General features: G+C 37.3%; 2 protein-coding genes across 2 annotated transcripts; one reads left to right on the top strand and one right to left on the bottom strand.

The window, feature by feature from the left end:
* Positions 1–3,382: 3,382 nt before the first annotated feature.
* On the top strand, positions 3,383–9,946 carry LOC132133256 (methionine aminopeptidase 2-like). The gene is made up of 11 exons (XM_059546054.1): positions 3,383–3,564; positions 3,702–3,803; positions 3,883–3,942; positions 5,030–5,132; positions 5,209–5,370; positions 6,795–6,976; positions 7,063–7,157; positions 7,856–7,952; positions 8,038–8,141; positions 8,844–8,959; positions 9,101–9,946. Exons 1-11 carry the CDS (start codon positions 3,405–3,407, stop codon positions 9,351–9,353), a joined length of 1,434 nt encoding a protein of 477 aa, XP_059402037.1. The 5' UTR covers positions 3,383–3,404; the 3' UTR covers positions 9,354–9,946.
* Positions 9,947–11,066: 1,120 nt separating this feature from the next.
* Positions 11,067–11,997, bottom strand: LOC132133699 (parathyroid hormone-related protein-like). The gene is made up of 2 exons (XM_059546616.1): positions 11,830–11,997; positions 11,067–11,589 (listed from the first exon to the last, which is right to left on the bottom strand). The coding sequence occupies exons 1-2, from the start codon at positions 11,916–11,918 to the stop codon at positions 11,223–11,225; spliced, it is 456 nt and encodes a 151-aa protein (XP_059402599.1). The 5' UTR covers positions 11,919–11,997; the 3' UTR covers positions 11,067–11,222.
* Positions 11,998–18,290: the final 6,293 nt, after the last annotated feature.

The raw sequence follows: 18,290 nt of genomic DNA, 5'->3' as shown, positions 1-18,290 counted from the left end.
TTTCTCTCCTGATTCAGATGATTTTTGTTTTTCACTGGAGAAAGCGATATTATTGATAGAGGACCATTTGGAGTTAAAAACGTCTCAATGATGGATTTGTTTCTTACAAACAGTGGTGTGTGCCGTCTCATAAAAACATAACAATAATCAAAAAATCCGGCAATTATAAATCTTAATGATGGATTTGTTTCTTACAAATAAGCAGCTTTTAACTTCACAAGACATTAACTGATGGATCATGCTGATTTTTGGAGAAAAACTGAAATAGCACTCTTCATATGATATTGATTAACTACATAAAATGATATAAATATATACATTTTCTAACCCCCATATCTTGAATTTTGTGATCATTCACATGCATTCATAAATGCATGTAAATACACCGAATAATGCAGTGAAAGAACGCACTCAAAATGCAATAGCGCCACGCGCACTAGTATGACTTCATCATGTAACTTTACATTAGCCCAGATGCGTGGAACCCGCTTTGAACTACCGAACTGACTCAAATGATTCGCGAACCCGCTACGAACTCTCGAACTGATTCAAATGATTCGCGAACCCGCTACGAACTCTCGAACTGATTCAAATGATTCGCGAACCCGCTACGAAGTCCCAAACTGACTCAAATGATTCGCGAACCCGCTACGAACTCTCGAACTGATTCAAATGATTCGCGATCCCGCTCCGAACACCCAAACTGACTCAAATGATTCGCGAACCCGCTACGAACTCCCGAACTAATTCAAATGATTCGCGATCCCGCTCCGAACTCCCGACCTGACTCAAATGATTCGCGAACCCGCTGCGAACTCTCGTATTGACTCAAATGATTCGCGAACCCGCTACGAACTCTCGAACTGATTCAAATGATTCGCGAACCCGCTACGAACTCTCGAACTGATTCAAATGATTCGCGAACCCGCTACGAACTCCCAAACTGACTCAAATGATTCGCGAACCCGCTACGAACTCTCGAACTGATTCAAATGATTCGCGATCCCGCTCCGAACACCCAAACTGACTCAAATGATTCGCGAACCCGCTACGAACTCCCGAACTGATTCAAATGATTCGCGATCCCGCTCCGAACTCCCGACCTGACTCAAATGATTCGCGAACCCGCTGCAAACTCTCGAACTGACTCAAATGATTCGCGAACCCGCTACGAACTCCCGAATTGATTCAAATGATTCGCGAACCCGCTACGAACTCCCGAACATATTCAAATGATTCGCGTTCCCCAAACTGACTCAAATGATTTGCGAACCCGTTTTGAACTCCCGAACTGACTCAAATGATTCGCGAACCCGCTACGAACTCCCGAACTGATTCAAATGATTCGCGATCCCGCTCCGAACTCCCGAACTGACTCAAATGATTCGCGAACCCGCTACGAACTCCCAAACTGATTCAAATGATTCGCGATCCCACTCCGAACTCCCAAACTGACTCAAATGATTCGCGAACCCGCTCCAAACTCTCGAACTAATTCAAATGATTCGCGATCCCGCTACGAACTCCCGAACTGATTCAAATGACTAGAGAACCGGCTACGAACTCTCGAACTGATTCAAATTGATCCGTGAAGCCGCTCCGAACTCCCGAACTTACAAACTTACTCAAATGATTAATGCTCCGAAATCCCAAACTGACTCAAATGATTCGCGAACCCACTTTGAACTCCAGAACTGACTCAATTGATTCGCGAACCCGCTCCGAACTCCAAAACTGACTCAAATGATTCGCGAACCCTCTCCGAACTCCCGGTCCGAAATCCCAAACTGACTCAAATGATTCGCGAACCCTCTCCGAACTCCCGAACTGACTCAAATGATTCGCGAACCCCGTCCGTACTATTACTCGGAAATATTGTTGTGGTAGGTCAGAGAAATACATTTTTTTAAGTAATTTACTATTTATAAGCTTTAAACCCATTAGTAAGCACCTTTTCTTCTAAGAGAGCATCAGTTTAATTCAGACAAAGGTGTGCAAAATACATGAAGCAATTATTTCCATCCAGTCTGGTTTCAATATTTGTCATGTTTCAGGGATTTTAAAAGCAGTTTGGAGTCTAATGCACTTGATACAATGGATAAACACTTGAGGTCACTGAGGTGTTTGTACTCCGTATGCAATATCAATGTGATTAAAATAATGAACATTAAAATAAAAAATACTAATTAAAGAAATAATGAAAACAGAATGAGTAAATGTTTGACTATTTCTGAAAAAAAATTCAATTTTGTTTGTTGTTGTGCCATATTTTACTGGTTTGCTTTGTCATTCTTTTTTTTTTTATTCTAATGTATTATTATTAAGTTTATTAATTGCATTTATTTTTATTGTTGTTGCTTATATTAGTATAAATAATGTATTAACCCCTTGTACTATAAATGTAAAAATCTAGAGTTCAATAAAGGACCTTAAAAGACTTTATCTTTTGGTCTTAGTATTGAAAACTACTAATTAAAGGAATAGTTCCGATATATTAAATAAAGGAAACGCTCTTATATATATCATAATAAATATATTATGATATATTTATTTATTGTGACATATTTATGGTCTGATCTTTTAAAAAATAATGATAAACCTATTTGCTTTTTTTGTATTTATGTGTGCATTTATCTAATAATTTTAAAAAAAGTTTTTCAAACTTTGCTGATGTCTGACTCTCCTTTGCATTAGTTTTAATAAAACTATTAAATAAATGCACAGATAAATGCAAAAAAAAGCAAATATGTTTATCATTATTTTTAAAATATCAGACCATAAATATGTCACAATAAATAAATATATCATAATATATTTATTATGATATATATTGGAGCATGTACCGCAAATCTTTTTTTTTCTGAGTATAAAACATCAAACCATTAAACCAGTGCAGTTAAAAAAAGATAAGCAAAGAAAGAAAAAGAGAATACACAAATACAAATCCCTTAAGAAACTTAACAGCTTTTATTATAGTAAAGGTGTTTATTTATTATTATTATTCTGTATAACCACAATTGTACTACAAATACCACAGTTAAACTATGTTTAGTGGAACATTTTGAGGTTACCATGAAAAAAAAGGATGAATCTAGAGATGCAGTTTTCATGCTTTACTAAGATTAGTTTCCATGTTTGCCTAGATCAAATTTTAATAAAGAGTAGTTTAGACACAGATAGCTAACAGGAACATACATTAATTAAGTTATATGTTGCTATATTCTCTTTCGAGTAGTCAAAGAATCCAAAGAAAACTATGCTTGTTTGTTTGTTTTTTCTTCGGGATCAGAATGGGTTCAGTAGATTGGGCCTTTTTTCGAGTAAAAAGGTCCATCCAGCTGAGCGCAAGAGAATCCCGCCGCACATGACTCTCGCTTCACCCACAATCCCTCGCGCGTCACATCATGGAAGACGAGCAGACGCAAGAGTCGCAGTCTGCGGCTGCACAAAAGCAGGTTTTGTCAAACGGAGACTCTCACCTTCCCAAAATAGACACGGATCCCGTTGACGAGACCGGGAAGAAGAAAAAAAAGAAGAAGAAGAAGGGAAAAGCGGGAGCCGTAGGTAATAAAAACGGACGAAAGTGTGGTGTGGCCCAGTTGGTTAACTCATTGCAGTTGTGTAATGTTATTATAAGAGGCTCCACGTGGGCTTTATGTCTGTTAATTGTATAATACATTACATCACATTACCATCTATAGGAAACCATGAGGGTGAAGGAGATTCAGACATGAGCAAAGTGACATTTCAACTGGAGCAAAACACTTTAGAAGAGCAAGAGAGAGATGATGAGCCAGAGGAAGGTAATTAATTGCTAAAGGTCCCACTGCAAGTCTATTTGTATCTAAGTTGATTGTTATATTGTGAAATTATTTTTGGCAGATGGTGAGGAAGGAGATTCAGCTGGAAAGAAGAAGAAAAAGAAGAAGAAAAAGAAAGGATGTAAGCGATTTGCAGTCATTTTAACTTCTTCAGTGCCAACAGGCCCACTGGTGGGTCTTATTTTTTGTTGTCTTTTTTTTCTTCTTTGTCACATATCTTATTAATACTCATAACTTACATATCATTTGAAAACTGAGCATACCATTTTAAAATTGGAAATTGCGTTACCATGGATCGGTACATTAATATTAGTGGGTGGAGTCAGAAGTCATGTTAAAAAAAGTATTACGGTCTTTTAGAATCAAAAGTTTTTATAATCTTGAGTCTCAAGATTCCATATTTGGTGGAATATTCCATTTATTTTGTGATACAAGTAATATTGACAGAGATATTTAGAAATGTATGATAGAAGATTGCATAAAAAATTGTATGAAATTTGTAACATAACATATTTAGACATAAAGCTTTCATTTTATAGCAATTTTGAATTTAAAAAATATTTTTTAAATATTTATTTTACATAAAATTAAATAAAAATGTTGCAGTGCATTTTTTCTTAACAGTACATTTAAAATTATCTAAAGGATTAGTTCCTGATAATTTACTCACAACCCCCAACCACCCCCCCCCCCCCACCACATGTCAGCCAAGATTATTGTGTGTGTTTCTGTCTTCAGTCGCGAAGAAATAAAGGTTTTTGAGGAAAACATTCCAGGATTTTTCTCCATATAATGGACTTCAATTGGGATCAATGGGCTGAAGGTTCAGAATTCAGCTTCGAAGAGCTCTACACGATCGGGGCCGAGGAATAAGGGTCTTATCTAGTGAAACGATCAGTCATTAAAAAACGTTTATTCTTTTAACCACAGATGCACATCTTGCACTAGGTCTGCGATGCATGTCTGCAAATTGACGCATTACAAAAACATCTCATTTTTTTTGTAAAGAACGTGTGACTTTGCACGTTCGCTTTGTAAATGCTGGGTCGGTATTTTAGCCAGCATCGTGCAAGACCTATCCAACACGATTACGTCGCGCGTCAAGTCCAAGCTAGTGCAAGGTGAGCATTTGTGGTTGTTTTTTTGTTAATTCCATCAAATGGCTTGAATATAACTTAGGCTGTTCGTATTCCTTCATTCCCTTTCAGCCAAAGTTCAAACAGATCCTCCGTCTATCCCCATCTGTGAGCTTTTAGCCAATGGAGTTTATGCCAAGGGTCAGGAATGTGAATATCCACCGACTCAAGACGGGTATACAGACAGCAGCTGCTTATTACACACTCTCAAACCAGCTACAACTCTTAAAACACAGTTTTATCTCACACAGACGTACTGCTGCATGGCGGATGACCAACGAGGAGAAGAAGTTTTTGGATCAGGCTAATGAGGATATGTGGAGTGACTTCAGACAGGCAGCCGAGGCCCACCGGCAGGTCAGGAAATACGTGAGGAGCTGGATCAAACCGGGCCTGACCATGACCGAGATCTGGTGAGCCAAACCTTCCATGCATTTCACTCACACATCTGAGATCTTGGCTTTCATTGGGGAACATTGGGTAGTGCTACAGTGGTTTTTCATTAGGCATGGATAGTTTTGTTGGCAGCTGACCTTATTGCATATGCATTTGTAGAATAGCAGTATTTTTAGGAGGGGAGTATTTAAATGAATCATGAAAGGTGATTTGCTGAAGTCCGTTTACTTGTATTTGCACCATTATTTTAACACATTTTACTTGCTCATTTGCACTGATCTTTGTTGATTGCATTAGTCGTTATTTGAAATAAACCATTTGCATTTGTTTTCTTTAATTTGCTTCTTGTCAGCAGATCAACCGCTGAGCTTTCCTCTCCCATTGATGCTTTCATGGGATTGTGGTCTCTCTATAATTTGCCCGGTTTTGTAAATCTGGCCTATAGTGTTTATTACAGCTTTAGCACAAAAGACAGCCTTCAGATGATTTGCAAAATATCTAGTTGCAGCTTTTGCAGATTGACACACATTGGGATGTCAAAGTCAATGTCACCTTTATTTATATAGCGCTTTAAACAAAATACATTGCATCAAAGCAACTGAACAACATTCATTAGGAAAACAGTGTCAATAATGCAAAATGAGAGTTAAAGGCAGTTCATCATTGGATTCAGTGATGTCATCTCTGTTCAGTTAAATAGTGTCTTTGCATTTATTTGCAATCAAGTCAACGATATCGCTGTAGATGAAGTGTCCCCAACTAAGCAAGCCAGAGGCGACAGCGGCAAGGAACCGAAACTCCATCGGTGACAGAATGGAGAAAAAAACCTTGGGAGAAACCAGGCTCAGTTGGGGGGGGCAGTTCTCCTCTGACCAGACGAAACCAGCAGTTCAATTCCAGGCTGCAGCAAAGTCAGATTGTGCAGAAGAATCATCTGTTTCCTGTGGTGTGGTCCTGGTGGTCCTCTGAGACAAGGTCTTTACAGGGGATCTGTATCTGGGGCTCTAGTTGTCCTGGTCTCCGCTGTCTTTCAGGGATGTAGAGGTCCTTTCTAGGTGATGATCCACCATCTGGTCTGGATACGTACTGGATCCGGGTGACTGCAGTGACCCTCTGATCTGGACACAGACTGGATCTGGTGGCCACGGTGACCTCGGAACAAGAGAGAAACAGACAAATATTAGCGTAGATGCCATTCTTCTAATGATGTAGCAAGTACATAGGTTGTTATGGGAAGTGTTTCCGGTTCCGGTTTACCTAATTAATGCAGCCTAAAAATCCTTTAACGGATTTGGATAATAAAAGCATATTAGTATGTTATGTGTATGCCAGGTTAAAGAGATGGGTCTTTAATCTAGATTTAAACTGCAAGAGTGTGTCTGCCTCCCGATCCATGGGATCCGTGTGCAACGAGTTTAATCCACTTATGTCTCCCTGCCAGTGAGAAACTAGAGGATTGCTCCAGGAAGTTGATCAAGGAAAATGGTCTGAACGCTGGTTTGGCTTTTCCGACCGGCTGCTCACTGAACCACTGCGCGGCTCACTACACCCCTAACGCCGGAGACCCCACCGTTCTCCAGTACGATGACGTCTGCAAGATCGACTTCGGCACGCACATCAATGGTGCGTCTCTGATCATTTCTGATATCGATTCGCTCGAAGTGATTTTATGCTGATCTTGGCACGTTTCGATTATTTTGGCGTTCTAGGTCGAATCATTGACTGTGCCTTCACTGTCACCTTTAACCCGAGGTACGACAAGCTGCTGGAAGCTGTTAAAGATGCTACAAACACTGGAATTAAGGTAGAGTCTTAGTTCAACAAGTTTATGGCATTGATGGTTTTTTGTTTGTTTGTTTGTTTTTAACACATGCAGGTGACATTTCATCCCTAAAAATTACATCCACCCTCCACAATAAAATTGACATCATTTTCCACGTTCTCAGTTGTAATACTGCAAGTATATTGCTGTAAAAATAACTAATTCATTTTCAATAATTCATTGATTTGAAAACAACAACATTTATTTGAAATATAAATATTTTGTAGCATCACAATTGTCTATACTGTCACATTTGATCAATTTAAAGGGGTCATATTACGATTTTCTTTTTAAAAGATCATGTTTTTAAAAGAATATGTTGAGATGCTTTAATGTTCAAATACTGTACATTATTGTATGTCTCTCTCTAACCTCGTTTTCTACAAAGCCCCGCCTTCTGACAAGCGCAGTCTGCTCTGATTGGCCAACTGGCCTAGTGCATTGTGATTGGCTCTCGCCAGATAACGCCACTTTGCTTTAATAAATCGCATGCGATATTTAATGCTCATCTTGTCATGTAAAAGTCTTGATAGCATTATAAGTGCACCTCAGAGAACAGCACAAAATCATAAAAAAGGCAGTTCGTGACTACTTTAAACAGAGCAAGTTAAATGCATAAGTAATTAGCAACTTGATGTTTTTCTCAGGTCATCGTAAAGCTCATTGTTCTTGTATTTCAGTGCGCAGGTATTGATGTTCGTTTGTGTGACATTGGAGAATCGATTCAAGAGGTTATGGAGTCCTACGAAGTGGAACTCGATGGAAAAACATATCAAGGTAAATAGTGACTGTTTTAACATCAAACACCTTACAATAACAACACACGATATTATTTTGCCAGTGATATAACTTGTCTTTCCAGTGAAACCGATACGAAACCTCAATGGTCACTCTATCGGACAGTACAGAATACACGCAGGCAAGACGGTGCCCATAGTGAAAGGAGGTGAAGCCACTAGGATGGAGGTACGTCGTTTTTGTTTCCAGATGCTCGGTTTTAATTTGGCGACTCACCCAATAAATGTTCATGAACAGGAAGATTTGAGGCTGCATTTATGTCTCGGGAGAACAAGAGTTAATCTTAGGTAAAGGGACAGAGAAACTTGAGAAAGTGTCGGTCTGAGGGTTAAGGGCAGAGTTTGGCTAAAAGAGAAGTACATAAGAAGCATTAAAAAAATGCTGGAAATTTTTTACAATATTTTTGCAATTCAAAACAACTCTTTTCTATGTGAAATTTTTTTTAAATGTAATTTATTTCTGTGATGCACTGCTGAATTTTCAGCATCATTCCTCCAGTCTTCAGCGTCACACGATCCTTCAGAAATCATGATAATATGCTGATTTGCTTTTCTGATTATCATCCATGTTGAAAACAGTTGTGAAACCAGCATTTTTTGTTTTCGGGATTTTTTGATATACAGGACGTTCAAAAGAACGGCATTTATTTGTAACATTATTCATGTCCTTACTGACACTTTAATGCATCCTTGCTAATAAATAAGTGTTCAAATCATCCAAAATAATAAATCTTTCATCACTTTGTCAAGTCAGAATTTTACTGTGAAGGTGTAAAGCTGCTCCTTTATTTGGAAAGCAGTCGTGTTGTGTTGTTAATCTCATATATCTTTTTGTTACAGTGTTGTCATGCAGAATTTCCTCTCTTTACAGGAAGGAGAGGTTTATGCTATCGAGACGTTCGGCAGCACTGGGAAAGGCATGGTGCACGATGACATGGAGTGTTCCCATTACATGAAAAACTTTGAAGTCGGTCATGTGCCAATAAGGTGAGATGCACGCCAGTCTTACTCCTAACTAACAATCAGCTTGTCACTCTCAGCCAGTCAGAAGATATTTGACCCTGACACCTAAAACGGATCCCTAGATAGGCAGCTCACGAGATGTTGATGATTAATCATCTTTCACAGACTCCCCAGAGCCAAGCATTTGTTGAACGTGGTCAACGAGAACTTCGGGACTCTCGCCTTCTGCCGCCGCTGGTTGGATCGGCTCGGAGAGAGCAAGTATTTAATGGCACTGAAGAACCTCTGTGACCTGGGCATCATCGACCCCTACCCGCCTCTGTGCGACACCAAAGGCTGCTACACGGCCCAGTTTGAGCACACAATCCTGCTGAGACCCACCTGCAAGGAGGTGGTCAGCCGAGGAGACGATTACTAGGCCTCCACCAAACCCAGTTTTTCTAAATCTCTCCTGTGCTTTCGTAACACACGAGTGTTTTAATGAGCTGTGCCTTCTCATTTTTAACATGCTAGTATTTGTTTGTATAAAGGATGAATGGAGGTACAGTTGTCTCGGTGTATAACCACAGATGTGTACTCAACCACCCACCTGTAATGTGCTCTAGAACCATTTTTCTCAATCCAGTGGACTTTTCTTTATCGATATGAGCAACCCAGAGAAATGTGAATTTAAAAGCACATTTTTAGATCTGCGTTACACATTTGCTGCTGCATGCAAACGAAGCTTTATTTAACCCTGAGAGAAATTAGTAAATGCTTCAGTCTCGGTTTGTAACTTTTGATTTAAGTATTGAATGGACTTATGCATCATAATAACATACTCCTTCAAACACATGCTTTCCTCCAAGAATGGGGCGCTCGTAACTAAAGTGGCGATGTTGATATATGTAAGCCATCTATATTTTGGCTCTGCTTGATTTCAAGTAAAGCCTATTTGAAATCAATCACCCTTCTCAGAATAAAACGCGTGTGTGGTTTTATTTTGAAGTGCTAATAAAATTTCTAAGAAACTATTTGTTTTTTGTTCTTTGTCTCAAAGCTTCATCATTTGTAAAAGTCTTATTTGTTTACTTCATTAATTCAAGTTGTAGCATTTAACTGCTAATGAGCACAATTTTATATTTTGTCGACGATGAGGCAAAATATTTAACCTAGAAGAAAATGTGATTGTATTGTGACATAACAGGTCATTATCAATCGTGCATACACACAAGTAACTTTCTAAAATCGAGATGTGAAAAGACTAAACTACAAAAGCTGGATTACTCTTTATTAAATTAAACTATTTAAATATATAGTACAATAAACGAGTGAAATAATTATCATTCCTGTAAAATAAGCTTGCTTTTTTTTTGTTATTTATTGAAAATAGCAGAACAATAGCTAAAGTAAAATAGTTAAAAAATATATCTTATTTTACTAGGTATATTAGGCAAAATTGACAAATTTATAATAGAAGCTAAAAAAATTATAAAACATTTATACACGCACATAAACATTAGTGAAGTTTAAGAAGCTTAGGAAAAAAATAAATGTTTTCCTTACATAATTTGCAAATCTTATTTAATTATAAAGTGAGGTAAAAGTGATGCTTTGTTGACAAATGATAATACTAAAAACAGATCATGCATGAGAATAAATTTTAAATATATTTTTAATAGCTTTATTATGTATTGTTCAGCAATTATTATTATTTTTTAACATAGCAGAACATTAGCTAAAAGAAAAGAAAAGCAGGATAATACATTTCGAAAAATACCCAAAATCTGAATGCAGATCAGCAGAACTATCTAAAGTGCATTTGAAAATCTCATCAAAATCAGCAGCATTGAAATACATTCAGGGAATAAATATTCCAATCAAATAAATAAAATATTACGTGAAATGTCTGACTGAATGAATGCATTTAAAACAGGGAACTCTGATTACAACAAATGCAAATTGGTTTGTATATGAAGCGCTTTCTACTTATCAGATGAAGCTGTTAGATATAGAATTGATAAAAAAATACATTTCATGATTTAGTCACTTTGTTTTTGCAGAGGAGTCCTCATATCCCACGCCGAGCTGTGTGTTCACCGACAACAGTTTAATCACAGGAGGTCTCCTGAAGTCTCTTTGCAGCTCGACTGTTACTTTATCGGAGAGCAAATCATGTGACCACATTCTCTCACTGTTCATTTGTATAAAGCCTGCTCTGTTTTATCAGATTGAGTCAGTTCTGTTGCTCCGAATCACAGTCAGTGTGAACACCCCTTCATTCTCATCCAGGCTCTTCTACAGGCCTTTAATCAGTATTTGCATACGTAAGCCACACACCCCTGTCTCTCCTCCTATCCAGGTCTCTCCATCTTCCCAAACTCATCTTCCTCTTCCTCTTCTGCTCCTCATATCTCAGGGTCTTGCTCGTCTCTTGTGGGAGGTTGTCTCTCGTCCCTACAGTCTCCATGTGAAAGCTCAAGGGGAAGTGTTTGGTGCTGCTGATGGGTTTGGGTCGGTGTGCGGTGGACCACAGCGGGGTCTGGACACTTCCCTCCCATGCATGAGCCGTGTGCACCTGCTCAAGCATCTCCTGGATCCACATACGTCTCTTCCGGTCATGCAGGGATCGACTCCTGTCATGCATCATCTGTGCGTGACCGACTGAACGGCGTCTGGGATGAAGAGAGAGAATACAGATACTTACTGACTTTAACCTGAACTCACATGCTGAGGTGTTGGCATTTGATAAAGCAGGATGCTTTAATGTGATGATTTCATGCATTTACTTTGCATGGGTTTCCTAAAAGATATAGCATCCTGCTTCTTCTATTACCAGCAGATGGCAGTCTCTCAACACAGCTCAGATCTTTTGAGACCTGTCAGAACTCAAGCAGTAAGAGATCAGGACTTACTGTCTGTTGCTGAGAACATTAGTGGGTCTGGGTTGGACTGGGATTGGGATGGTCAACAGGAACACAGCAAACCCCCAGTGCCTCAACATACTGCTGGACAACTGAACACAGGAGAAAATCACCAGAGTTATCAAATAGTGTCTATTTTACATACTGTGTGTGTGTGTGTCTGTGTGTGTGTGTCTGTGTGTGTGTGTGTGTGTGTGTGTGTGTGTGTGTGTGTGTGTGTGTGTGTGTGTGTGTGTGTGTGTGTGTGTGTTTTACTACACATATTAGTCAAATAAACAGGGAACAAATATATATTTTGCCTTTACATATATTCAAATATTTGCCTTTAATTTATACTACATAAGTATATATATATATATATATATCATTTATTTATACAATATTTGCCTTAAATTTAAATGTAATATATTACATATACTATATACTACAGATAAAAATTGGAATATTTTTGTAAATAATAAAGAAAAAAAGTTTGGAAACAAATTATTATGAGAATATTTGATCTACATCTTTTGTAAATCTGAAGGATCTTTAAAATTCTAACATGAATGTGATATTCTGCATACACGTTGGCTAAATATATATAGATATATGTAGAAAATATTATAAATGTATAGAAAATATTTTGACATTTAACTAGGTATATAGGTAAAAAAATATACATTATAATATTTATAAATAGCTAAATATATTTAAAAAGTTTAGAAAAAAATGATTATGAGATTTATCTTACATAATGTATAAATCTGATTTGAATTTAAATAAGATAATTCTTAAATATGAATTGTAAATATTTGAAATATTAAATAATTAACATATGATAATATATTTAAATAATATATTAAATATTTAATAATTTTATATATGTCAAATATTATTTTAATAATACTTTTTTTGAATACCTTTTTCATTTTCTGCATGCATTTTAATAAAATACATTTAATAAAATATAATTCCATTAAATGGAAACAGTAGTTGAATGACATAATTAGATATCAATAACTACAAAATGTGTAATACATTAAACTGCTGTTGGAAGGCTTTGACATTGATAGTTTACTCACATGTAAAGCCACTGCTGAGTTGATCAGATCAGTGCATGTTACTGCCACCGGCTAGACGTGTACAGCTGTTGAAGAGCCATTAAACCAAGAACATCAGCTGCTGCCTAAATGAAGCATGTTAATATGTCCAAACTCCACTGGTCCAGAAGACAAACTCTTCCTATGTCTCCTTCTGGAGGGTTTGAAGGAATGAACACACAGAGAGAGAGAGAGAGAGAGAGAGCGATGGGCGTTAGATTTATTGCACCAGTGGGTCGTGTAAGTCCCCTTTGCTGTTCACTGCAAACTGTTATAGACAGCAGGTGTTACAGAAGAGAAAATTTGTGTGCACTGCATGCTTGTCTCTGAGTGTGTGTGTGTGTGTGTGTGTGTGTGTGTGTATGTGTGTGTGTGTGTGTCTGCTGCCCATGAGTGCCAAAGTGTATTCTAGACTGACAAACCACACACACACTCCAAGAAATGCACAGGCAGACACCTTCATTGGAAAGAGGGTGGTATGTAGGTCTCTCTCTCTCTCTCTCTAAACACTCATGAAGAGCTCAGGTTCGGAGCGTATGAGGAATAATCGCCCACTGATCTCTGACTTGAACCTTTGATTCATTTTTCTGTCTTTACTGTGTTTATTACAACTATTAGGAGCTGGTCCACACACTGGGCTCTTTTAATGGATGAAGTAAATGCTGGAAAATACTTATTTTTGGCTTAATTATTTCCTGAAAGCCATTCAAATGACAAATGATTCTTCTTCCAACCAATTCCTCATTAAAATGATTGTTCTTACAACCATTTTTTTTCTTAAAAATGGATTATTTTTCCAAAGTATTCAAATCATATGTATATATTTTCAATAAATCTTCTTTAAAATGATTCTTATTCCAACCATCCCATCATTCAAACGATTCTTCTATTAAAACAATTCTCTCCCCCACAATCATTCTTCTTTAAAATGTTTTTTTTCTACCAACCAATTCTTAATTTAAACGATTCTTTTTCCAAACAATTCCTCATTCAAACGATTCTTCTACAACCAATTCTTCATTCAAACGATTCTTTTAACTTACTCTTCTTTCTAATGATTCTTCTATCAAAACAATTCCTCATTCAAAGGATTCTTCTTCCAACCAATTCTTCATTTAAACGATTCTTTTACCAACCAATTCCTCATTCAAATGATTCTTCTTCCAACCAATTCTTCATTTAAACGATTCTTTTACCAACCAATTCCTCATTCAAATGATTCTTCTTCCAACCAATTCTTCATTCAAACGATTCTTTTACCAACCAATTCTTCATTCAAACGATTCTTTTACCAACCAATTCTTCATTCAAACGATTCTTTAATTACCAAATCTTCATTTAAATGATTCTTCTTCCAACCAATTCTTCATTCAAACGATTCTTTTACCAACCAATTCTTCATTCAAACGATTCTTTAATTACCAAATCTTCACTCCATTGACTCCATTGTGAAAAAGGCCCAGCAGAGGTTGTACTTCCTTCGCCAGCTGAGGAAGTTTAACCTGCCACAGGATCTGCTGAAACAGTTCTACTCCACCATCATCGAATCCATCCTCTGCACTTCAGTAACTGTCTGGTTCAGCTCAGCTTCTATATCGGACCTCAGAAGACTACAGAGGGTAGTCCGGACAGCTGAGCGAATTATCGGTACAACCCTCCCATCTATTCAAGAACTGTACTTATCCAGAGTGAGCAAAAGGGCTGTTAAAATCACTCTGGACCCCTCACATCCAGCACACTCCCTCTTTGAACTGTTGCCATCTGGTCGACGCTACAGAGCACTGAGCACCAGAACGACCAGACACAGGAACAGTTTCTTCCCTCAGGCAATCCATCTTATGAACAGCTGATAATAACTGTGGGACACACTACACTATTTATATTTATATACACTACACTTTTTATCCAACACACATACTTAGCGTACACGTAAATCTTTTGCACATAATATACATGTACATACATGGAACACACTATACTACTTATATTTATATTTATATACACATACACTTATTTATCCAAACACACATACTTAGCGTACAGTTACAATTTTTCCACATAATATACATGTACATACATAAATGCTCTTTTTAATATACCTGCCATACATTGTCAATTTGTATATTGTCAATCCTTACCCACCTATTTGTATTTTTTTGTATTTTTTATTCCTTATTGTGTTTTTTGTTCTGTCGCTGTTATGTTGCACTGCGGAGCTCTGTCACGAAAACAAATTCCTCGTATGTGTGAACATACCTGGCAATAAAGCTCATTCTGATTCTGATTCTGATTCATTTAAATGATTCTTCTTCCAACCAATTCTTCATTCAAACGATTCTTTTACCAACCAATTCTTCATTCAAACGATTCTTTTACCAACCAATTCTTCATTCAAACGATTCTTTAACCAACCAATTCTTCATTTAAACGATTCTTCTACAACTAATTCTTCATTCAAACGATTCTTTTACCAATTAACTCTTCTTTCTAACGAATCTTCTATCAAAACAATTCCTCATTCAAAGGATTCTTCTTCCAACCAATTCTTCATTCAAACGATTCTTTTACCAACCAATTCTTCATTCAAACGATTCTTTATTTACCAAATCTTCATTTAAATGATTCTTCTGCCAAAACAATTTTTCATTCAAATGATTCCTCTGCCAAAACAATCATTTTTTCCGAATGAATCTTCTTTAAAATTATTCTCCTAACAACTTATTTGTTCAAATGATTCTTCTACTAAAAAATCTGCTACATTATGATGAGCAACTAACATTGGTCTTTTGCTTTCTGTGGAAATTCTATGCGAGAGCTCGGAGGAGCATTATAACCCATGAGACCCTCCCCTCCCAAAACATGGGTGAACCTGCGTGAATAAAGTAAACAGCTTTGGCTGACCACTGTCCCAAGAGATGATGACCATAACCTCAGTGAAATCAAGCCTGTGGGTGGGTCTGCTCACCTCCTGAGCAAACCTAATGGTCAAGGTGGTTTTCAGGGAGCCCACAAAATAGTACCGCTTCATTTATAGGCTACGGAGCAAGAGGTTCACAACATAACTAATGCTCATCAACTACAAATTAGTTCTGTGTGACACTAAAATATTCCATATATTTCCATATTTATAGGGGAGTGCATACATTGGAAAACAAACTGACTAACACCAGCGTTTAAACATTTGGGGTCAGTCATTTTATTTTTTACTGTTTTCAGTTGATCAAAAGTGACAGGAAGAACATTTAAAATGTTCCAAAAGATGTGTGTTTCAAATAAACACTGTGAAATTTGTATTAATCAAGGAATCCTGAAAAAAGTATAATGGTTTCTACAAAAATAGGAACTGTTTTCAACACTGATAATAATCAGAAATGTTTCTTAGAATCAGTATATTCAGTATAAATGGTTTCTGAAGATCATGTGACACTGAAGACTGGAGGAATGATGCTGAAAATTAATTCAGCCTTGCATTGCAGGAATTAAATTCATTTGAAAATATATTCCTATAGAAAACATTTATTTTAAATTGGAATAATATTTGACGTTTTTAATGAATTTTTGATCAAATAAATGCAAATCAGTGATCATGACAGATTTCTTTCATAAATATTAAAACAATCTTACCAACCCTAAACTTTTGAGCAATGGTGCAAATTTGGGTGTGTTCCACACTTATAACTATTGTATGGCTTTTAAAGGCTTAATAATAATATATGCAAATTTACTATTTTTGTTTTGGTGCTTTTATGGTTTTTGTCCTTTTTGGAGCTTGACAGATGTGTTATACACAGCCATGAATGTCAACAAGAACTGTGTAACGATTCTCCTTCGTGTTCCCCTGAAAAAATAACAAAATTAGCATTTCTGTCACATTTAATTTTCTCAATCTAGAGATTTTTTTGTCTGCTTGAATTTTATTCGATTTTGAGTATTTGAGTCTGAACCTAACCTCATTCTCATCTGTCAAACAAAATATGGTGAAGTAAAAAATAACCTTTTTTAATCTCCTAAAAACCACATTTGACTGTATGTAGCCAAAAATGGTTCTCGATTACAAGATCTCGAACCTGAAGTAATGCAAATAACTTTTATCTGAAAAAGTTCAGATCAAATGTTCAGTCTTTCTCCTCAGTAGCCTTGCACTACTGAGAAACGTTAGAATTTTTTATTTCTAGTCAGTGACAGCATTGTCTAGCAATGTTCAAAATGGCTTGGCTCATCCAAACTAAAGTCAAAAGCCCTGCGTTTTGTGAGAAACATTGTTTAAACAAATTTCCTTTCCACTTCCCGTGTACTCCTCTTTTGTTCTTGTGTGTGTTTTATTATATAACACATGACACGATTTCTTCCACTTGACCGAAGGTTTTCAGCAGAACATTCACAGCAGTACTCCAGATTTAACCATGAATCCTGCTACCGAGGAACGTCTCAGATTCTTGCGGTCTTCTCCGTGAAATTGTTAAATGAATAAAACGTGTCATTTAACACCTGGACGGTTCCCCCATCGACCACTGGCACTTGACCTTCTCAGCACTTGGACAAACTTTGATATGACACCTGTAGTCAAATGAGTGAATCGTGGGACATTTGAAACACATGCGAGCTCTGGTCCGACCCAGCCACCCAGTATGCCATCAAACTGTGAGATTATTAAGACTGATGTCCCCAGCGAGGCCAATATTATTTGTTCTACTGCAGAACGTCGGCAATTTATCATCCAAACATCCCACAGGTTTGTGTTGTGTAGGTACTTTTGGATCTAGTCCGGCGGGTTTGATTCGGTGCCAGAGAAAACATGGCCACCTTGCCAACAGGCCATTTAGAGCCCGAGCAGTGAAAGCCTGTCTGAGGGTTCCAGTAAATCCTTCTGCTAGCAGGTAAGAAGTTTGGAAACAGACGAAGCTGCTCCCAAACCCCCAACACACCTCCCACCGCTGAACTCCACAAGCAGCGCTTCATTTAGGTCGCTATTGTTTGAGGAACAGACTCGCGTGTTCGATCCGAAGGCACCTAGAGGACTTCTTCATGAAAAGAGTATTCATAGAAACTCTGTTTCAATATTCAGCACCAGAGGCCACGGAGAGGACACACGTGTGTTCTCAATAAAAAACTAGGTGAAACCTGTCAAAGTCAAACTTGATGTGTTCCTGCATTTAGAAGGCGTACAAGAGAGCTTTCACTTGCGAAACGCTTTGTATCAGCTCACAGCATACATATTTATCGCATTATACATTTTAAGTCATTTTATAGCACGTATATAAGTCTACATTGGCACCATTCTTCATTCTCAACATTTAGTGGATAGGTTTTCTATAAAATTTGTTAAATAGCTTTTGATGTGTTGAAAATAGTAAATATTTGTTAACTTAT

The sequence above is a fragment of the Carassius carassius genome, chromosome 50 (genome assembly GCF_963082965.1).
Source record: "Carassius carassius chromosome 50, fCarCar2.1, whole genome shotgun sequence".
Lineage (NCBI taxonomy): Eukaryota > Metazoa > Chordata > Actinopteri > Cypriniformes > Cyprinidae > Carassius > Carassius carassius.
Note: the sequence above shows the minus strand (reverse complement) of the source record. Positions and strands in the feature narration are given on the sequence as shown.